This window comes from Eurosta solidaginis, chromosome 3 (assembly GCF_040869045.1).
Source record: "Eurosta solidaginis isolate ZX-2024a chromosome 3, ASM4086904v1, whole genome shotgun sequence".
Lineage (NCBI taxonomy): Eukaryota > Metazoa > Arthropoda > Insecta > Diptera > Tephritidae > Eurosta > Eurosta solidaginis.
The window spans coordinates 133,677,096-133,700,721 of record NC_090321.1 but is presented as its reverse complement, the minus strand read 5'-3'; the positions used below and the strand labels follow the sequence as shown (position 1 = coordinate 133,700,721).

At 36.7% G+C, this 23,626-nt stretch overlaps 1 protein-coding gene across 3 annotated transcripts in view; it reads left to right on the top strand.

Annotated features, from left to right (window-relative positions):
- Positions 1–23,626, top strand: part of Lipt1 (Lipoyltransferase 1) — a 514,034-nt gene that overhangs the window by 202,419 nt on the left and 287,989 nt on the right. For all 3 annotated transcript variants that reach the window (XM_067773049.1, XM_067773050.1, XM_067773048.1), the window contains exon 3: positions 7,990–8,343. In XM_067773049.1, coding sequence (XP_067629150.1) covers positions 7,990–8,343 — 354 coding nt within the window. The remainder of the gene's footprint in view (positions 1–7,989; positions 8,344–23,626) is intronic.

The following is a 23,626-nucleotide window of genomic DNA, read 5'->3' as shown; positions in this document are numbered from 1 at the left end:
AAAAGCAGGAGTCTTAGTGTTATCTCCCTTTGGAACCTCCGAGAACACCGGAGTCTTCGCGTTAACTCCCTTTAGCGCCTCCGAGAAAGCCGGAGTCTTAGCGTTATCTCCCTTTGGCTTATCTCCTACTTCCGTAGTTGGAACTTCCCTCTGACTGGCAGCTTTCGAGGTAGTTGCTACCTCGCTATTGGAACCCATCTGTCTTACAGCTTTGGGCCTACTTGTCTTGTCTATGCGACTGCCCTGCCTCGCGGCTCTAGGACTGGGTCCTTTCTGCCTCTTGAAAGCAGGCTTGTCGCCTTCTGCCGAACGTTGCCTCTTCATTCTGCCATTCGACGCTTCTTCCTCCTCGTACCGGTTGCAGAACCGAGGGTTTCTCGCAGCAAACCTTTTGAACTGCCTTCGACCTACTTCTACCGCTTCATGGGCCCATTCCAAGCGCTCGATCTCCACTTCTGTTAGGTCGACCACTGCTCCCAAGCGTTGTACAATTCTTAGTGCTGCACGGTACTGCGAGAGAGCTCTTTTACTTCCTCTGCTCCGTACCCTTCTCCACTCTTCTACTCCGTTTTCATTTGTGTGCTTCTCCAACACGGAGTTCATTGAATCAGCACTACTCTCACTCCCCGAGTCCGACGCATCGCTTAATTCGTATTTGTCGTCCCTGGATTGCGACTCAGTCCTCCTCTTTACATCCTCCTTATTACGTTCAGGTAATGAGTTGTTCATCTTGGTCGTACGACCACCTGCCCGACAAGGCGGGCTCAGCGGTCCAGTATTATATACGGGGAAAGAACCGTCCGCCACAGCAGCGCCCCTTACTGCGGTAAGGCCATAAATACTTCCCGAGATGGCCCGGTATCGGGAAGGCTCCGTTCGAATACAGCCGAATTTATCCCCTGGCTGCAAATCGTCCAATAGGCACGGTCCGCATAACACCCTGGATTAGGGGTTGGCAGTTCTTGGTCACCGACATCCCGCCGCCCTCCTATGAGGCGAAACGGCGTAGATGTCAGTCCTAAACAGCTCCGCCTCATAGTCGGGCGCTATGGAGTTCGGCTAAGCCCTCACACCAACGACAAGGTGCCTACCCTAGTGAGGGATAGACGTGGGGATATGTATTTAAAATTATACCGCAAGGGACACAAGTATAAAAGGGCAATGGGCTAACTTTGTGAAAGTATGTGTGGGATTTGCCGGTTTGTAATGCACCGCTTTTATGTATATGCGTATATGGTGGTGGGAATATATATATGGGGTATTCCATCTCATGTCGACCAATTTTGAACCCGACCCCTTTAGAATTCGCTGAAAGTTTTTCTTCTTTTTCTAGCTTACGAAAGACGTTTTTCAGAATTTTTTTAAATTTTTCATCCAACTCAAAAAAAGTTATGAATTTAAAAAAAAACACCGTTTTTGTTTTCAAAATGCTATAACTTTTTCAAAAATTGACCGTTTGGGATCTTTTTTTTTTAATTTGTTTTTAAATGTACTTTTCGGTAAAAATACAAAAAAAATGTTCAAGTTTTTTTTTAATTTTTCAGTTTTTCGAGATTTTTCGAATTTCGCCATTTTTTTTCTCATAAAAAACCAATCAATTCTGCAATCATCCCCACTAATCCCGGAGTGGGCCGAGAATTTTTTTTTTTTATTTAATTGAAAAAAAAAACTAAATTTTTTTTTTGTACATATTTTTTCCGAAAAGTACATTTAAAAACAAATTTAAAAAAAAAGATCCCAAACGGTCAATTGTTGAAAAAGTTATAGCATTTTGAAAACAAAAACGGTGTTTTTTAAAAATTCATAACTTTTTTTGAGTTGAATGAAAAAATTTGAAAAAATTCTGAAAAACGTCTTTCGTAAGCTAGAAAAAGAAGAAAAACTTTCAGCCAATGCTAATATTCCATATATATATGGGGTATTCCATCCCATTTCGACCAATTTTTAACCCGACCCCTTTAGAATTGGCTGAAAGTGGGCCGAAAATTTTTTTTTTATTTAATTGAAAAAAAAACTAAATTTTTTTTGTATTTTTTCCGAAAAGTACATTTAAAAACATATTTAAAAAAAATGAACCCAAACGGTCAATTTTTGAAAAAGTTATAGCATTTTGAAAAAAACACCGTTTTCCAACTCAAAATAAGTTTTAAATATTTTGGGATCATTTTTTTTTTTTTTAAATATGTTTTTAAATGTACTTTTCGGAAAAAATACAAAACAATTTTTAAGTTTTTTTTCAATTAAATAAAAAAAAAAATTCTCGGCCCACTCCGCGATTAGTGGGATGATTGAGGAATTGATTGAAGTTTTTTATGAGAAAAAAAAGCGCGAAATTCGAAAAATCTCGAAAAACTGAAAAATTACAAAAAAAAAACTTTAAACATTTTTTTGAATTTTTTCCGAAAAGTACATAAAAAGTTATAGCATTTTGAAAACAAAAACGGTGTTTTTTTAAAAATTCATAACTTTTTTTGAGTTGGATGAAAAAATTTGAAAAACTTCTGAAAAACGCCTTTCGTAAGCTAGAAAAAGAAGAAAAACTTTCAGCCAATCCTGAGGGGGTCGGGTTCAAAATTGGTCGAAATGGGATGGAATACCCCATATATATATATATATATATATATATATATATATATATATATATATATATATATATTGCGCTGTCATAAAGTTTTGGCGGGAAAAGCATTACTTTTGGCGAAAAGAGATTATTTGGCGGGAGTCACCAAAATTTTAATGGGAAATATACTTAATGTATGTATATGTATTTATTATTATTATAAGCGCTGGTTTCTCCGATGGCGAAGAAGGACCACTAGTTAATTGAGAGTTACTCACCGTTTTGTAGGTAGGGTTGCGGACTTTATAGACTTCTGAGAATGTTCCTGACAGTAATGACTCTTTGACGGCGATGGTGGTGATTCTGTGCTGCTGTTAATGAGGTTCCTGCTGTCGCTGTCCTTTCTCCAAGGGAACGTATTTCTCAACTACTGGGAGCTTCTTTATGCTGCACACTTTTGTCGCTATATCAATAGATTTGACCTTTTACTTAAGAAAAGTTGTTTTCATTAGAAAATACTGCAATTCAATGCCGTAACTTTTATTTCTCGCTCGATGATTTTCAATGACAATGAAATTACAAATTAGTAAGAGTATATAATCGTAAATTCACAAATAAGGTTTCAGAAAAGCAACGCAATGCTGATTTGCTCGAGAAAGTAAATAATAAAATTTCATATTTTTTAAGCTTCCCTTACGGACGCATAAACCAACGAAATTCTGGAATTAGCTCTTTGCGCATTTTCAACCTTTTGCACCTTGCGTTTATTTCCCTTTTTGTAGATATTTATGTTTTAACGTAACTTCGTACGCAAATTTAACAAGTTAGCACATTTGATGTATATTTACTCTATCTTCCAAAATTTGTACATTTAATTCGAAATTGTGTTCACAGTATGATTTTTTAGCCGGGAAAAGCGATTTACAAAAAAACGGAGAGCAATCTCGATTAAGCTTATTGAGCAAGAAGCATATAACAATAATAATAAATTTTGTAATGACAGGTAGCAACTCTGTGATTGCGGCGATTTCCATTTGGTGGATTTGCGCGGTGGGAGCTGCCCCACGTCCATGAGGAGTCCCAATGGGCAATTTAAAGTTAAATACAATTGATTGATTTTGGGGATAATTCAATATAATACAATTCAATATAATCGAATATAATACAAGATACGGGTTGTAAATAAATTCATAGATATACGTATATAAAAGGGGGAGATGGGACGTGTAACAGCCTACGCCGCGTAAACATAAAGCCATCTATCCCGATCGCGCATGCAGTAAATACGAAGGAAACGTATGAGATAATGCAAAAATTGCTCAAATTAATCAAATACGAAGACCATGATTGGAAAATATGTGCCGATCTTAAAGTCGTTGGAATGCTATGTGGTCTACAAAGTGGATACACAAAATACTGTTGCTTTCTATGCAAATGGGATAGCCGAGCTCGTCAAGACCACTACATCATAAAGGATTGGCCAGAACGAATCGAGTTTCAAGTTGGGGTGGATAACATAAAATACTCACCACTTATAAAGAAGCAAAAAATTATGCTACCCCCGCTCCACATCAAACTCGGCCTTATCAAAAACTTTGTCAAGGCTTTGGACAAAGAAGGCGAAGCTTTTCATCATTGGAAGACAATCTTTCCAGAGATTTCTGAAGCAAAAATAAAGGAAGGTATTTTTGTGGGACCGCAAATAAGAAAAATGATGACCAATAACCATTTCAAAGAACTATTGTCACCAGTGGAGGCAGCAGCGGGGGGGATTCTTTTGAAAAGGTCGTTACTTCCTTTTTAGGCAAACAAAAAAGTCGTAACTACGAGATGATTGTGAACGACTTAATCAAAAGCTATGCGGAAATGGGTAAATAAAAAAACATATTTAAGACCGTTTTCTCAGTTAACTTTAAAACCTATCTGCCCGATAAACAAAAAATTTGTTAAATTTGGTTTCTCATAAGAGGAACCGATCCTAATCTAAATAAGCGTCAAAACAAGACACATAACTTTTTCAATTATAAAATAAGATCATAGAGACAGAATCATATGTACATATGCTATTATTTGTAGGGTACTTAAGTTTTACTATATGGATATATTTATTTGAATGCTTATAACTTTTGTATTAGTTCATCGATTTTGTTGAATGAAAGCTTATTTTTTTTTTAATAAAAGAGAGCTTAGAAGGAAAAAAATCTGCAAAAAAATAAAACAATTTCGAGATCCTTCCTCGCAAAGTACAAATTTTTACAAAAAAAATTGAAAAAATCCGTAATGATTGTTCGTTATATTTGAATCTGCAGTTCCTAGCAAAAAGTGTTGTATGCACAGTTTATAGAAAATTTTATTACCTTTTAAAAGCTTCAACCCGTTTTGGAATTCAATTCGTTCTTGAGATATACAAATATGATTATGTGAACCCAATTTTTTATTTTTTTTTGTTTTTGAAAAAACGATTCCTCTCAAAAACGTTACCATAGAATTAAAAATTAAAGAAAAACACTTTTTAAAAATAAGCTTTTATTATTGGTTAATAAAATTAACTAAAAAGTAAAAAAATAAATTGACTGTAAGGAAATATAACGCTTTATAAGTTCATTGTAACCTTTAACGATAATTAGGCTTTTTCGTCTGCGACAAAAAAATTCCATATTGTACATAATTATATATTTTTAACATTAAAACTTTACACCTAAATTATTACATCTTACAGTTTATATCATACTCCTAATTGTTCTAATAAAAGCGTGTTAAATTTTGATGGTATAATTAAGAACATTTAGGACCTCCTTTTCTTGCTATCACAATGTAATACGCTTTTATTAGAACAATTAGGACTGTGATATAAACTGTAAGATTTAATAATTTAGGTGTAAAGTTTTAATGTTAAAAATATATAATTATGTACAATATGGAATTTTTTTTTCGCAGGCGAATAAGTCTAATTATCGGCAAAGGTTACAATGGACTCATAAAGTGTTATATTTCCTTACAGTCAATTTATTTTTACTTTTTAGTTAATTTTATTAACCAATAATAAAAGCTTATTTTTAAAAAGTTTTTTTCTTTAATTTTATTTTTCACCTTTTAGTTCGTTTTATTAACAAGTAATAGAAGCTTGTTCTCAGAAAAGCTTTTTTGTTAAATTTAATTTAAATATGAATTTTTATTTTTATGTTTAGTAGTGTACAATATGGTTTAAATTAGTTATGTAATCTTTACTTAGTTATTTGTAACGTTTCTCATCCTATCCATTTCTTTTAATGCATCAACATTACAAGGTTTCTTCGAAGTCAACTTTGAACAGTCAATTTCTTCTATTCGAGTGTTAACTAACTTAAAATCATATTTTATTGTGACTTTGCCTATGTGGCGTTCAGTTTACAACTACTCATTGCAGATCTCTGCTCTGTTCTATCGCCAACACGGTTGCCACACCATGTTTTCATTTGGGACCAAAATTCACGGAAAAAAAGAACCAAATTTTTGTTTTATTTTATTGGTATATAGGGAGGTCGTATTCGTTGTAAAATACAAAACTTTAGGATATTTCCATGGTTTCCTATATAAAATTTTACTGGACATAATAAATACTTTGCTTAATTCAAGGAACAAACAAAAATAAAATGTAGTTTGTGGTATTATATTTTCACATTTCTAGAATAGGTGTATGTCGTTCACCAACCTAACGTTGTGAACCTAGATTTGTTCACAAAGCTTTTAGTTCCAGCATTATGTTGTTGGTTGCAATGAAATAAAATGTATAGCGCAGTTAAGTTTTAGTAGGGGTTCAAAAATTTGCGTTCTGGTCGAACTATGTGGAAAACTCAGTAGAGCATAAATGAAACTAAGCAATTTTGTTAGTTCTATTTCTATAGATGCTTACTTTTTCTCTTAATCTTTAATCTTTATATCATAGCCTAGATTCAGTAAGTGTGAGTTTTGATACCTGGCATCAGGGGTTAATGCTAGCACCTACGCGGATAATTTTACACAAAATATTTCTTCCAAAATCAAATCTCTTTTGCATTTGCTTCAAAATCTGAATATAAAAATAAATTTTTTTAATCGCATTCGTTGTACATATATAAAGTTATCGCCTTCAAGAAGTATTTCTGCCTTCCAGTTAAAATATTTCTTGTGCTGGGTGAAAAAGATTTAAATATCGACGTGCCTTCACAAACTCTCAATATCTCTCGGTAGGCTTGAATTAAGTAAGTGGCAAGTACACTTATTACAAAATAAATTAGTTTCATTATTTTACTTAGTTTTCAATTCATTAAACTCCACGCTTCATCAGTTGCAAGCCTTGTCAAATTTCTTAGAGGCGCAAGTGCATTTGAAATACAAACTTTTAGCTCTACTAGTGACAAAAATCTTTCACTAAGTGTTTAATAACCGATGGAAATATCTAGTCATTATTATTATAAATATTAAACAAGAATTTTTTTCATAAGTCGGCTGTTTCATCAACAATTAACGACAGTGTGTTTGTGAACACTTTTCTTTTTACTGCCTCGCCTAAATTATTTCCTAGGTGAAATGTCACTGTTCTCGTACATTTTTATTGACTGAGCAATTTTTTGTGGTGAGAAATCCATTCAAGTAGATTCAAAATTATATGTGAGTTAACGAATGTGCTGCAAATTTTTTGGGCAATATTGTGAATTTTTACCTGAGTAAAAAAGAAAGAAAAGTACCAAAATCGTGACAACTGCCTAAAAACGACCAAAATTGAAGAAAATGGACCAGTGGGCTAAATGGAGTTGGAAGGGACCATTTTTGGTCCAAATGAACCCAAAGTGGCAACCGTGATCGCCAAAAATCTATAAAACAAAATCAAGTGCGCAGAAAAATATGCAACAAAAAGTATGCAACATTGAGGAATAACAGCCAGACGTTTGTTGCATACACAAACAAAGCGAAGTTAACTGCGTTCTTGATGACTTAGGCTTTTATTCCCTTGTGAATACAAATCTTTACCAATAACTCTGTTATCGATAAATTTATCGAATTCTCGCAAAGTAATATTGCATTGTCATTGGAGTTATACATGTATGCAAAATTTCAGCTCAATCGGACACAGGCAAGTGTATCAAATTTAACTTGAAACTAAATAATAATAAATAAATATATGAATTTCATAATGGCGTATCTGGTGTATTTTGGCTGTAAACCAGTGTAATGGTAAAAAGCAACATCATAATACTTTCGAAGCAGTTTTTCTATGATCGGGTTCACCCCTCGGCAGTGATTTGTCAACCATTACGATTGTATTTCCGATATGAAAAGCATCTCTTTTCCCAATTTGTAAGAAAAATTTAAAGAAATTACGACTCAAATTTGAAGAGATACTCCACCCAAATTGCCTCATAGGTGTATCGCTCCAAATATTTACTTACTGTTTTGCTTTTTAATTACAGATTAATTACATTAGTAACTCTACACCGTCTGTACGTTCGCCTATTAAAAATTTGAGGGAAGTAAATCGGAATGTCAATGTATCACAATTAATTTCTGCAGTTGGCTATGAATATTTGAGAACGCTTGCCATACACCTAGAAGACGGTGGACATCAACAAATCATGAAACAACGTGGTTTCCAACTTATTAATCCAACAGAAAAGTGGTTTCCAGGAATAAATGATTTGAGAACGGAGTTTAACTCCTGGAACTGGATTTATGGAAAGACACCGAAGTTTTCGGTAGAGAAAGAACTACTTTTGAAGGATGGTGATAAACAATATAAAATTATCTTGATTGTTGTTGTGGAAAAGGTAAATAAAATAATATATCGTCTCCTTTGTACCAGAAGCATGAATGGGTGTATTTTCAAACTTTCCGACCCCATATACAAAAAACCAAAATACCATTTGCTTAAATATGATCTGAGACCAGGAATTGGTGTAAGTACTAATTATGGTAGTTTTACATGGTTAGCGTTAGATCTGGAAAGTATTGAATATGCTTGGTAATTAAAATTAGCTAATTTAAAAAAATTTTATTATCAAAAGCATTTAGTTTTTTTGCTTTCACTTCTTTGCATATATCTCGAGATGGCCTAGCAATGAAAAGTTGTCTTTACAAGAGTTAACCAAAACCACCAAATATTATTTTCGTAGGATGGCGTTTTGAGGTGCCCCAGCTCCAATAAGTTGAGCAAAATAATCGCGATTTTACAAAGCTCATTATTTGCATATTTATTTTATTTCTTTTTTAATATGCATAACTTTAGTAAAATTACATATTATAACTAAAAACGACAAATTTTAAATGATGTTTTACAGTTTTTTGTTGATAATAGTATGTTTCTAATCAAGTGTATAAGTAGGAGTTTTACAGGCACATAGTAGGCCATGAAAATCAGTAGGCTTTGAAATCAATGAGCACAATAACAACAAGCGAAAGTAAATCATTGACAAAAAACAAAAAAAAAAAATTTGTACCTACCGTCGTTTTCAAAGTTTAAAAGTTAAGTTGGGGCACCTCTAAACATGCGATGAGTGAAATAAAAAATTTCAACCTTATTTCTGGTCTAGAGAGGCAACTTTCTGGAGGTCAGCCAAAAGCGATTTCGAAAAAAAATAAATTCACTCCACCCTAATATACATATCTATATATATATTTATCTTTTTAAACTAGTTTTTTCAAAGTTGACAATTTTAAAAATATAGCAACTGTTTGTATGTTCTTCAGTTCCATTTGTCGCAAATAGTTAGATAGAGGGGTATTTCCAAAAACTTCGGCATGAGCGTTATGTAAATTGTTGCATTCATCTAGGACAGGGATGGGCCTATTTTCGGCTCCTAAATCGGTTTCAGTGCCAGTGAGTGCTAGGTGAGACGTTTGTAGTTTTGGGGTGTTAGGGGAGTAAAAAAATATATTGGAAATATCGTACGCTTCGTCTCAAACGATATTCATCGCAAGAAGGTTGCGGAAACACTAAAAAACTGAAATTAAAAAATATTCTCTCTCAACCTCGATAACCAATTCCCAAACTGTGTTGCAATAGTACGAAAATAAAAACATACATTTTTTGGCAAGAAATACGAAAAACGGAATAACCATAGACTGAAGTCGACTTTATGTTAAGCAGCGCATTATTGACATTCTTTCGCCTTCACATACTAGATAATTTTTAGCCCTTTTTTGCAATGTTCACTCCACTGCACCACTCACCTTACAGTCCGTAGCAAATAAAACATAAAAAATTAAAAGGTTTCCAACTTTAATAAAAGTATAAACATTATTTAAAAGTATAAAAATGATTTATTTAGCAAAATGTAGCTCCGATGGCGCGAATCGACCGTAGCGTTCGGAAGTTTTCAAATTGTGATTTTTGTTTATATATTAATCTATATATGTGTGGTGTATTAGTGGGTGGCAGGGTTGCACCTGCCAGTGTGCCGGTGTGGCGGGTCACGCGCGCTTAGCCATCCCGGCCCCCTAGGCGAGTTGTCAGCCTAGTAGTCTCTGCAGCTGCTGCAACGTTTCCATCACGTTACTAAGCTCGGTTGTGCGACGAGAGCGTTGCCGTGCTGGATGCCGAGGAGTTGCTGGTGCTGGAGGGCGATACCGGGCCCCAGGATGTGCCCATTGCCTTGGACGATGGTCTTGTTGCAAATGTGGACGCCGTGCCTGCGTATTGTGGTGTGTGTGCGGCCGTTGTCGCACGATATTGCGAGTGTGTCGTGTCGATGGTGCCACGGGAACATTGCGCCTCGCCGGGCGATGTAAAAGAGTATGGTGGGCCTGTCGCACAGTTGGCAGAGACCGATGGAGGTGCAAGCTTCCGTAGCATGCCATAGTGCCAAGCAATTAAGGCAATAGCCATGCGCTTGTGCCACTTGCTGCCGTTGCGTTGGTCGCATGCCCCTAAAGATTGCGCATATGCGTAGTGCGTGTGGACGGCAACACAGTGGGCAACGCACGCCATGTGCCGCCACTGGATCGCTAACCGGAGCCTGAGATGCGGCCATTGTATCGGCCCTTGGTGTGATTCGGTGAGACGTTGCGCTCGGTGGGGCTGCTGCCCTGGCCGTGGTACGGTTACAGCTGAACGGATAGCTGGTGTCGGGGCGATTTGGCAAGTTTCCATATCCATGTTCATCTATTTGGAGAAAGAATGGACTTTAGTGTCTCATAAGAGCGCATTGAGTGCTTGATTGGAGTAATTTGTTTAGATTTGGTTTATTTTTATGATATTAGATATTCCTGTAATCAATATTCTCAGCATTAGGGTCGATAGGTAACAAGCAAAGCTTTACGAGCGGTCGAGTAAGTGTACCGTTTTGCGTACGTAGGTCAACTACTCGGATGTGACCGTCGGAGCCATAGTGTACCTTTTCAATGCGGCCTAGCCGCCATTCAGTTGGAGGGGGACATTTGTCATGAGTTAGGACGCATTCTCCAATTTTTGGGGCTTCTTGTGCATCGATATCGTTTAAGGAGGTCTTTTGGATATTCCTCCTTCCACCGGCGACTGAATTCGTGATGGATAATTTTAATTCGTTCCCATCGATTTATGAGGGATAGTGAGTCCACATTTGCATCAGGGATAGCCAGAAATGGAGCTCCTCTTATAAAATGCCCAGGAGTAAGGGCTGTAAGATCGGAGGAGTCTTGCAAGAGCGCTGAGAGTGGCCGTGAATTTAGAACGGCTTCCACTCGTATTAAAAGAGTTGTAAACTCTTCAAATGTAAATTTATTCTTGCCAGCTGTTTTCTTAAAATGTAATTTAAGTCTTTTTACTGCTGATGCCCATAGTCCACCCATGTGTGGTGCACTGGGGGGAATAAATTGTCAATTAATGCCTTGGGGTGCGTATTTTTTAATGATTTCCGGCGAGACTTGCTTAGCGAATTGGATGAACTCCTTTTCGGTGGCTCTTTTGCACCGATAAAGGTTTTTCCATTGTCGCTCATGATTTTTGAGGGAAACCCTCGCCGTGCAAATGCCGCGAGAAAAGCTGAAGTGGTAAGATCAGAACATAACTCTAAGTGTACCGCTTTTGTCGTAAAACATACAAAGACGGCCACGTAATCCTTCGTTATGGTAGAGGACCTTAGCATCGAGGCCTTTAGCTGGAAAGGTCCGGCAAAATCAACACCAATAATAGTGAAGGGCGGAGTGAAATTGCAGCGCACGGGTGGTAGAGCTGCCATGATCTGCGTGCGCATTTGGTTTTTATGTAAAGTACATACTGTTACGAATATTAGCAAAACTAAGGGGTGATGCTATCGTCTATAAGCCGATGCTAAGCAGTGACGTGAATTCACATCCATAGATCAATCATTATGTATCTACATAAGCGAAACAATAATTGCGTCTACACATATGTACAATGTACGTATACGAGCAGCGGAGAGTCAATACACAAACACATGCATATATCTGAGATACTCCTGAAAGTATGCAATGAGAAAAAAATCATACAATTGTAGTTACAGCTGAGAAGTTTGAGAGCTGCTGGACTAGTCGATTCTGGAAGCGCCTAGAAGATGCGAACGTTGAAATCCGAGAGTATAAAAGGCGGCAATTTTAGAGGCGCTGGAATTCAGTTTGATTTGAGATTTCGATTAAGACGCTATCTAGCGAGCAAGAGCAGTATTATTTTGAATAGTAGAGTTTCATTTGAGCTATCAATCAGTTTGGTTATTAAGCAAGCTATTCGTTGCACAGTTTGAGCGTTATTGTGAAGTACTTTAATAAAGGTCATTTTGCATTATTACATATTGAAGTTATTTGTTCAACAGTTATTGATTTGAACTCAGCAAAAGGGCAAATAAGAGAATTGCAAGTAAATTCGTTACAATACTTTGCACATGAAAATGCATTTCTTTATCAACGGCTTTAGTCGGGGTATATGACATTCCTGTCGGATCATTTTTTGCATTAGCCGACGTGTAACATTAATATGTGCAGGTAGTTAATAAAAAGTGTGGCAAATGCGCATTTTTCCGGAATTAATATAGGATGCCGTTCATTGTAGCTCATATTGGAGTTTGCCATTGGCCCGAAGCAGACCCTTCGAATCTAAAAAGGGTGTAAGAACTAACAGTGGGCTCTTTTTGTCAATCGGCTTTGATGCCGTCAACAATGCCTTTTCACTGTTGTAATATCGATTTTGTGTGAATTCGATTAAGGATGTTTTTGCCCGCTGCACATCTTGATGCATTAGAGCATAACTTGAGGATTTGGGATTCCTCTTACTTTATTCTTTAAGCGATTTACAAATTGAAACATTTACGCTGTTACCCTTAACACTCGGGGGAACGGCGAAAATCGCTCAAGGATGTCGTTTTCCTCCAGAATCGCATGGAAGCCTTCGATTCTTCGACTTTCCGGGGCTATGATATTACGTGCAGGAGACTTTGGTCATGATTCTGGTGATTATATTAGCCAATGAGGGACATTCCACCAAAGTGCTGTGGTTGTTAGGTGCAGTGGTTTGCAGCCTCTTGTTCCAAGATCCGCAGGGTTATCAGCACTGGCTACATGTCCCCAAGTTGCTGGCCCAACTAGGTCAAGAATTTGAGCTGTGCGGTTTGACACGTATGTCTTCCATGTATGCGGTGGTTTTTCTAACCAAGCGAAGACAATTTCTGAATAAGACCACAGATATAATTTTCGATTGCTTAGCTTGAAGCTGCTTTGTACGGTTGAGGCTAGTTTGGTGAGCAGAAGTGCTCCGCATAGCTCAAGCCGTGGAAAGCTTACGGTTTTAAGGGGTGCGACCTTGCCTTTTGCCACTAATAAATGGCTTGTGGTTCGGCCATTGTGTTGCGTTCGTATGTAAATAGCTCCGCAGTATGCTTTTTCCGAAGCATCGCAGAAGCCGTGGAGTTCCACATGATGATCGGGTGAGAAGTTCACCCACCTAGGTATTTGTATCTCGGATATAGTATGCAAGCTATTTGCAAATCGGGACCGTTTTATTAACCGAAGTGGTTTGACTACTTCATCCCAATCTGTTCCATCTAGCCAAGGATTTTCGCTTGAATAAGGATTTTCGCTTGTATCATAATTGGCGCAAGCCATCCTGCGGGGTCGAAAAGTTTTGCCACAGATGACAGAACTTGTCTTTTCGTTTTTGCTGATATTGCAGATCTTGACTCAAGCATGTATGAAAATTGATCTGATATCGCATTCCACTGTATGCCCAGGGCATTGGTGGTGCTCTCTTTTTCAAATTTCAAAAAGTTTGTATCTAATAGATGTTCTTTATTTATATTTGTCAGTATTTCTGGATGGTTTGCAGTTATCTTTTTTAACGGGAATCCTGCTGAATCCAGAGCTTTGATGACTTGATGCAGTGATTCGCACGCTAGGGGAAGGCTATGACTTCCAGACAGGATGTCAGCTACATATGTTTGAGAGCTAAGCACGGGGCGGCTAGAGGTATTTGCGCTTTGGTATCTTTTGCTAGTTCATGCAATGTTCGAAGGGCTAGAAAGGGGGCGCAGTTTACGCCAAATATCACCGTTTTCAGTTTTTAGTCTCGTATCGGACTACTAGGTGAATTACGAAATATTATAGGTTGATAATCTTGGTCGTCTGTATGTACAAGGATTTTTCTGTATATTTTTTCGACGTCACCATTGAATACGTATTTATACGTACGCCACTGTAAAATCAGTAGCATTAAGTCGGGTTGCAATGTTGGTCCCGTATATAGAACATCATTTAGCGAATTGCCTGAGTTCGTTCTTTTAGATGCATTAAATACCACTCTTACTTTTGTTGTAAGTTTTTCAGGTTTAATAACTGCATGATGTGGGAGATAAAATGATTGATATTTACCGTTTGCAATTTTTTCGTAGTAATTTACTGCTCCCATTGTCTAATTATAGGTATTCCTCAAGGACGTTATCATATGAGGTTTTTAGATCGCCTGTCTTAAGTAAGTTTCTTTCCATACTTAGAAATTACTGAAGTGCTGAGGTTCGTGATTGACCCAAGGCGAGTGTTTCTGGATATTGGTGTTTAAAGGGTAGTCGAGCGACGTACCTCCCGTTACCTGATCTTGTAGTTGTGGATTCATAGAAATCTTGACAATACTTATCTTCAGGTGTAGTAACGGGTATGGGAGAGAGTTCTTCCACTTCCCAAAATTTTTTCAATTGTGATTTAAGATCGTCATTCGAAATATCTTCCACTTGCGTTGTGAATGTGAAGATTTTCTCTTTGACTTGGCCGCTTAAAATCCATCCGAAAATGGTATTTTGGGCCAAAAGGGTGTTGGAAATTTTCTCAACACCTTCTAGTATTATTTGGGGGATTAAGTCGCTTCCCAATAATATGTCAATTTGATCTGGTGTATGGCAATTAGGGTCGCCTAGTTTCAGATGCGAAAACTTTTGCCAGTGCTTGCTGCTAATGTTATAGCTTGGAAGCATATTTGTAAGTCGTGGTAGAACTATAGCGTGTGCTTTTATTCTTTGATCGGCGTTGTGAGAAACCAGGGTAATGAGACAGATTTTAGTTGAGTTTTGTACTACTCTTCCGCCCATGCCTGAAATTTCGAACTTGGCTGGTCTGGTTGGCAGATTCAACCTGCTTTGAACCTTAGAGGTTATGAAGGATCGCTGTGATCCTTGATCTATAAGGGCTCTTAATTTAAACAATTATCCTCGGTGTTCTATAGAAACAATTGCTGTGGGTAATAAGGTTTTGCTTTCATTATCGGAATGAAGCGTTTGAATGTTGGCAGATTTTGAACAACATGATTGTTCTTGGAAATTCGGGATTTTCCGTTTCGGGATTTTCAGACGTAGCAGTTGCAGCTAGTCCTGTGGTTCTTTTAGCGTTAAAGCTATTTTGGTTATTATTATAATTGTTATTATGAAGCAACGAATTATGTCTCCTTTGGCAATGTGAGCAGCTGTATTTACTCGGACAATTCTGTAGCGAATGCGTAAGATAAGCAATTTGTACAGTTTTTTGTTTTAACCAGATTATTGCTCTCATTTACTGACAAGTTTTTAAATTTCTCGCAAGATCTTATTACATGACCTCCATTGCACAGTTCGAATGACGGATATCTTCGTTGTTCTGAAGTGAACGACTGGTTTCTATTGATTCTCTTATTGTTTGAATTATAGTTATTGGCTTGGGGTTTAAAGAAGCTTTTGTTTTGCATTTCTTGCATATTTTTCGGCTTTGTTGCTTTATTATATACCCGTTCTGCCATTTCGAACTGGGTGGTGAGGAAATCTTTCATTTGTTGCCACATTGGGCATTTTTTTTCGGGATGAGAGAGATTGCTCCCATAAAATTAATGATTTTTCTGGTAGTGTCGCAGCACAAATATTTACCAAAATGGGGTCCCAGCTTTCAGTGGGAAAATTTTGGGTTGCTAGAACCGATAAATAGTTTGTAACTGTTGCTTGTAATTTAAGAAATTCCTCACTTGTTTCTTTTTGAATTTTGAGCCAGATTAAAATTGTCATCATTAAGTGCGAACTGTTTTACTATAGCCGCTGCTTGACCTTTTGTTTTATTTCTTAAATGATATAATTTTTGGGCTTGTGATAACTTTGGGTGGTTTATATACACGGCTGTGAACATGTCCCGGAAGGACGGCCATTGTTCATAACCCCCATGAAATACTTCGGTATCACATGCTGGCACTTTAAGATATATGCCTGAACTTGCTTCGTTATTTTGTATTTGGGGCAGCTCTACTCGTTGAGGTGGAGTAGGTGCAGTAACCGGCTTTAGAGTTGATCGGATATCATAGCCTTTGTTTCTTCGTATCGGTCTAAGCAGTTTTCGTATTTTGAATACGCCGAGTCTTTAACATTTTCGGATAAATCTGAATCGTCGGTTTCGATAATTGCGTCATACGCAGATTGAAGTCGTGTCCAAAATCTTTCAAGGAATTTTTCTTTTACCTCGAGAACCGATTCCGTGTTTTCCTCTATAGGTAATGAGGAGAATCTAGTGCAGTATTTTATGACACTGTCATTTTCTGCAATGAATTTTGCAGCTGAAAAGTCTTTGCCTTTTTTGGCTTTTAAACTCTGTTTTGCGTGTGTAGCGTCTGCAGGGGTACCTTGCGGTTTTTCTTCATCACCCATTTTTGATGGAATTAAAAGAGGCGTTTTAGGGTCAGTTGACATTTATTGTCGAAATAAATTTAAAGATGTATTAGTAGGTTTCCTCTTTTTTTATTGAGTTTGCTTCGCTTAAGAGGAGGTTGTTTATTATTCGCGTTTTCGTTTATTGGGTTTTCAATAAATTTATATAACTTTATATAGGTTTATATATATGTATATATTTAATGCTTTTATTTTGCTCGCGAGTGTGTTTTCTAATCGGTATTTAATAAAAAAACGCGGTAATAATGTAGTATGGGTTAGTTGATTTTATTCGAAATAATATTTCCTTGTACTTTTTTGTATGCTTTTATGACCCAAATGTTGGTTGGGTTACCTAGCAAACAAATCAGATTTTTCCTACGGATTTATATGTATATAAGTGAAATTGTATACTTTGTTGAGGTGGTTGCATACAAGTTTGTGTGTTTGTCTATTTGTATACTGCAAACAATAGAACAATAGAAAATTACGTTTTGTTTTGGTTCGATTTTCTTATTGCTTTAAGAGCAAGGAACTTTATTGCCTTATTTTCGTAGACTGTAGTTTTGTCGTTGACCAAACGTTTATTTGTTAGTGCGAATATTTTAAGTATGTTTTAATAATATGATTTATTTGGGAGGCCAGAAAGTGCGTTAGTGATGATTTTTTTTTCTTTATGCCTACTGCTTATTTAGTTTTTACAATAAGCAGAGGGGGTATTGCCGGGTAAATTTGCAAGTTAATACTTGAATGTTTGTTTTTGTTTTTATTTTAGAGAAATTAAGTTGCGCTTAGCAACACGAAAAGTAAGCAGTAGGTCTGTTGTTTTTGTTTTTGTCCTTTATTATGGACCTATATATGCATTATTTTAATATGGACTAACGTATGTTTATACATAAGGTTGCCAAAATATGTATATTATGTTAATTTTTGGGTGCAACCAACGGGACGATAAATTTATATTTTTATATGTAATATAGAAGTATGTGATATGTATGTATATAATATAATACAAATACTACTTTTTGCCGCAATTATTTTTTATACCTACTTATATATATGTATATATATATTTTTTTTTTTGTTAAGCAATCCTACTTCGAGCTCTTTTTTTGAAAGGCGAAGGGGTATTGCGGGATAATATTGGCAAGTATATACTTGCAATTATAGCGGTCTTTTTGATTTGCTATTGTGCTAGCACAAGAAAAAATGCATTAGCCGGTAGGGAATAATAATTTATTTTTAAAGTATTTGCTTTTTTTTTTTCTTTGCAACTAAGACAATTCTATTATTGGTTAGATACACCTTACGGCAATCTATCAAGGGGTTAGAGTGGGTTTAAAGAACCATTAAGGCCGTGGAGGGTAACCAATTTCCTGTTTGATGCTTTTTGGTTTATACTGTTGTTTTACTTCGTAGGGTTGTTTATTTGTTGTGTTTAGTGCACGCCCGAAATTGTTTTAGGTTTTTATTTTTTATTAACTCGAGGAAATTTTTAAAATTTTTTGTTTGTTTTTGTATCACCCTAATGTGTACCCACTTTTGCAGTAAAATGTATATATTTTTTCTTAGTTTCAACCTGTTTGTATGTACATATATATGTAGGTATGTTTTATTCTATATTTTTGCAGCTTTCGCGCCCGTTCTGTTTTGTTTTATTTTATGTGATTTTCCACGTATATTTTGTTTTTGTAATTATTTTGCACCCCGCCCGTTCTTTTGATTTATTCATTTTTTATGTTCAGTGTGTGTATTTTATGTATTTTTTTTTTGTTAGTGCACTTGTAACTATTTTGCACTTGGGCTTTTTTTGTTTTTTGTTTTCACTGCCTTTACGGCTTGTTGGACCATAGATAATTTTTAGCCCTTTTTTGCACTGTTCACTCCACTGCACCACTCACCTTACATACCTTAGCAGAAAAAATGAAAAGGTTTCCAACTTTAAGGAAAGTATAAACATTATTTCAAAGTATAAAAATTATTTATTTAGCAAAATGTAGCTGCGTTGGCGCGAATCGACCTTAGCGTTCGGAAGTTTACAAATTGTGATTTTTTTATATATGAATGTATATGTGTGGTGTGACAATTTGTGTGTGTGAATGTGTTAGTATGTGGTGTGTTAGTGGGTGGCAGGGTTGCACCTGCCAGCGTGCCGGTGTGGTGGGTCACGCGCGCTTAGCCACATACATTTAATTATATGCAAGCCGATTAATTTTGCAATATATACATAAAAGAATTTAAACAAGTTTTTTTAAAGTAGTAGCATTAGAGGAAGTAGTAGTAGAAAAGCGTACTAATGCAGGTTTTGTATACAATTGTGCGAAAACGAAACCCTTTTCAGACTTTTTGGCAATGTTGCCGTGAGCCTAGAAAGAAATGCATCAGTTTACAAATAAAAAAAGGTACCAATCGCATAAACAACGATTCATTTTACCAGTTTTATTATAAACATTACTGCTTTCATTTATAAATTTCAAATTATGGAGGAATTTTTAAATTTCGTCAGCTCACATACATACATCGTTAAATCCACACTGCAACAAGTAAGGAAGGTTAAGTTCGGGTGTAACCGAACATTACATACTCAGTTGAGAGCTATGGTGACAACATAAGGGAAAATAACCATGTAGGAAAATGAACCGAGGGTAACCCTAGAATGTGTTTGTATGACACGTGTATCAAATGAAAGGCATTAAAGAGTATTTTATGAGGGAGTGGGCCTTAGTTCTATATGTGGACTTTGTTTCGAAATATCGCCATAAAGGTGGACCAGGGGTGACTCTAGAATGTGTTTGTACGATATGGGTATCAAATTAAAGGTATTAATGAGGGTTTTAAAAGGGAGTGGTGGTAGTTGTATAGGTGGTCGCCTTTTCGAGATATCGCCATAAAGGTGGACCAGGGGTGACTCCAGAATGCGTTTGTACAATATGGGTATCAAACGAAAGGTGTTAATGAGTATTTTTAAAAGCGAGTGGGCCTTCGTTCTATAGGTGGTCGCCTTTTCTTGATATCGCCATAAACGTGGACCAGGGGTGACTCTAGAATATGTTTGTACGATATGGGTATCAAATGAAAGGTGTTAATAACTATTTTAAAAGGGCGTGGGGCTTAGTTCTATAGGTGGACGCCTTTTCGAGATATCGCCATAAAAGTGGACCAAGGGTGACTCTAGAATGTGTTTGTACGATATTGGTATCAAATTAAAGGTATTAATGAGAGTTTTAAAAGGGAGTGGTGGTAGTTGTATATGTGAAAGCGTTTTCCAAATATCGACCAAAATGTGGACCAGGGTGACCCAGAACATCGTCTGTTGGATACCGCTAATTTATTTATATATGTAATACCTGCCAAGTTTTCAAGGGGTTTTTATTTCCCCCTGCAGAACTTTTTCATTTTCTTCTACTTAATATAGTAGGTGTCACAACCATTTTACAAAGTTTTTTCTAAAGTTATATTTCGCGTCAATAAACCAATCCAATCACCATGTTTCATCCCTTTTTTCGTATTTTTCGCATTTTTTTTTATTTTTTGTAATTTTCGATATCGAAAAAGTAGGCGTGGTCATAGTCGGATTTCGTTCATTTTTTATACCAAGATAAATTGAGTTCAGATAAGTACGTGAACTAAGTTCAGTAAAGATATGTCGATTTTTGCTCAAGTTATCGTGTTAAGGGCCATGCGGAAGGTCAGACGGACGACTGTGTATAAAAACTGGGCGTGGCTTCAACCGATTTCGCCCATTTTCACAGAAAACAGTTATCGTCATAAAATATATGCCCCTACCAAATTTCAAAAGGATTGGTAAATTTTTGTTCGACTTATGGCATTAAAAGTATCCTAGACAAATTAAATGAAAAAGGGCGGAGCCACGCCCATTTTGAAATTTTCTTTTATTTTTGTATTTTGTTGCATCATATCATTACTGGAGTTGAATTTTGACATAATTTACTTATATACTGTAAAGATATTAAATTCTTTGTTAAAATTTTACTTTAAAAAAAATTTTTTTTTTAAAGTGAGCGTGGTCCTTCTCCGATTTTGCTAATTTTTATTAAGCGTACATATAGTAATAGCAGTAACGTTCCTGCCAAATTTCATCATGATATTTTCAACGACTGCCAAATTACAGCTTGCAAAACTTTTAAATTACCTTCTTTTAAAAGTGGGCGGTGCCACGCCCATTGTCCAAAATTTTATTAATTTTCTATTCTGCGTCATAAGTTCGACTCACCTACCAAGTTTCATCGCTTTATCTGTCTTTGGTAATGAATTATCGCACTATTTCGGTTTTTCGAAATTTTCGATATCGAAAAAGTAGGCGTGGTTATAATCCGATATCGTTCATTTTAAATAGCGATCTGAGATGAATGCTCAGGAACCTACATACCAAATTTCATCAAGATACCTTAAAATTTACTCAAGTTATCGTGTTAACGGACGGACGGACGGACATGGCTCAATCAAATTTTTTTTCGATGCTGATGATTTTGATATATGGAAGTCTATATCTATCTCGATTCCTTTATACCTGTACAACCAACCGTTATCCAATCAAACTTAAAGCTCGGCTCAACTGAGTATAAAAATTGTTGGAGCATGTGTTGCATGTGTGTTTAATTTACGGCGATCATTTTTCTAATTTTAAAACTTGCTTTGTTTATGATTTGAATCATAAAAGAACTTTTAAAATTCAGTTCGAGCTTGGTAACTGTTAAATATGTCTTAAGCAAAATAAGCAGTGTATAAGGCCAAATACTCTCTCTTTATTAATCTTATGTGTGTTTGTATATTATTCTCTTCCTGTGTTCTTCACCCCACATACCTGCACTTGATCGTCCCTCACCTAGCACTTAAATGTGCAAAGCGTGCCCGTATGAGCAAAAGGCTCATACGAGCCGTTTTGCCTATCGCTGGTCTAGGAGATGGACTACAAACAATTTACGGGCAGCACAAAACGGACATTGCGGCTGTGCTTGTCCTTTAATTATATGGCTGTGAGTTACTGTAGTGTGCCCGTTTCGCAGACGTATAAACGCTTTTAAGTCGTTGCATAAAACTTTCTGTGGAAAAGCTGGTTCTTCTCCTCTTATGTTGTAATTTTTATAGTGGTGATTAAAGTTTTGCCATTCACTCAATTTGGTTTCGCCAAGATGATTTGCAATAAGCCTTCTGAAGTCTGACGTCAGCATTGTTTCGGAAGAGATCAATGGTTCATTTGCGTCCAACTTATCACTTTGATCCGCTGCTTCATTGCCTTTGATACCGACATGGCCTGGAACCCACATAATTCATATCATTTCTATTTTGTCAGCTAACATCGATCAAAACGATAGTGCAATATCGGATTTATTGTTTGCGTTATTTAACATGTTTATTGCGGATAGGCTATCAGAACATATTGTAACGAATTTACTTGCAAATCCTCTTATTTGCAATCCTCTGCTAAGTTCGAATCACTAAACTGTTGAATAAATAACTCCAATTTGTAATAATGCAAAATGGCCTTCATTAAAGTACTTCACAATAACACTCAAACTGTGCAACGAATAGCTTGCTTAATAACCAAATTGATTGATAGCTCAAATGAAACTCTACTATTCAAAATAATACTGTTCTTGCTCGCTAGATAGCGTCTTAGTCGAAACTGCTTGACAACTCAAATCAAACTGAATTCCAGCGCCTCTACAATTGCCGCCTTTTATACTCTTTGATTTCAACCTTCGCATCTTCTAGGCGCTTCCAGAATCTACTAGTCCAGTAGCTCTCAAACTTCTCAGCTGTAACTACAATTGCACAATTTTATAGTTTTCCTCATTGCATACTTATAGGAGTATCTCAGATATATGCATGTGTTTGTGCATTGACTCTCCGCTGCTCGTATACGTACATAGTACATATGTGTAGACGCAATTATTGTTTCGTTTATGTAGATATATAATGATTGAATTATTGATGTGAATTCGCGTCACTGCTTAGCATCGGCTTAGAGATAGCAGCACCCCTTAGTTTTGCTAATATTCGTAACACTGCCCTCTACCTAAGTCTGATCGTCCCGATCAGACAAATCTCTCGATCTAAACGCTGCTAGCATCGCCAAATGTACCACTCTTCTATTTCGTGATTTCCCAATTGCTTGTATGCGGTAGACGAAATCAGTGATCGTCTTCACAACTCTGTACGGGCCTTCCCAACTGCACCGATATTTGGATGGAATACCTTTCCGTCGGTGAGGGTTGTATAGCAGTACCAAATCTCCCTCCCGGAAACCTTCCAAATTATTTTCCTTGTCGTACCTGTGTTTCGTCTTACTACTCATTAACCTGGATCGTTCCCTCGCACTCTGTTGCTTGACCAATGAACTAATTCGTAGAGCTTGCGCTTGACGGATTGGCTTCGCATAATCAGTATCGTTCCCACATTTCACAACAGTAGTGCGCTCCGGCTTGAAACTACCCTCGCATTCTTTCTCGGAAATTCGTTGCTTCGTTTTCCTGCGTCTTTTAGGTTTTGTCAATGCCAGTTTTTCTCTCGCAGATACTTTTGGTTTTGCTTTATTTGGCCCATTCGACCTATTAACCTTTGCCTTTGACTTCCGTGGTTTTTGTCAAGTCTTCTCCACCAGTACTCGATTACTACTGAATCCCTTCCGCAAACTGAAGTTAAGTGGCACATGTTGGTTCTCATAACGCATCACCCTTCTCTGCATATCGATCTCGATGTCATGGTCAACCAAGAAATCCACTCCCAATATAACTTCATCAACAATCTCGGCCACAACGAATTTGTGTAAAACCATGACCTTCCCAATTAAGACTTCACAGATCACTTCTCCCCGGACTTGGTTATACTCGCCAGTGACCGTACGCAACCTTGCTCCAGGTAATGACTTTCCTGTAGACCAAATCAGATCGAATCAAGGAATGAGATGCGCCCGTATCTACAGTCAGTACACGTTCTTTACCATCCACATTCCCTC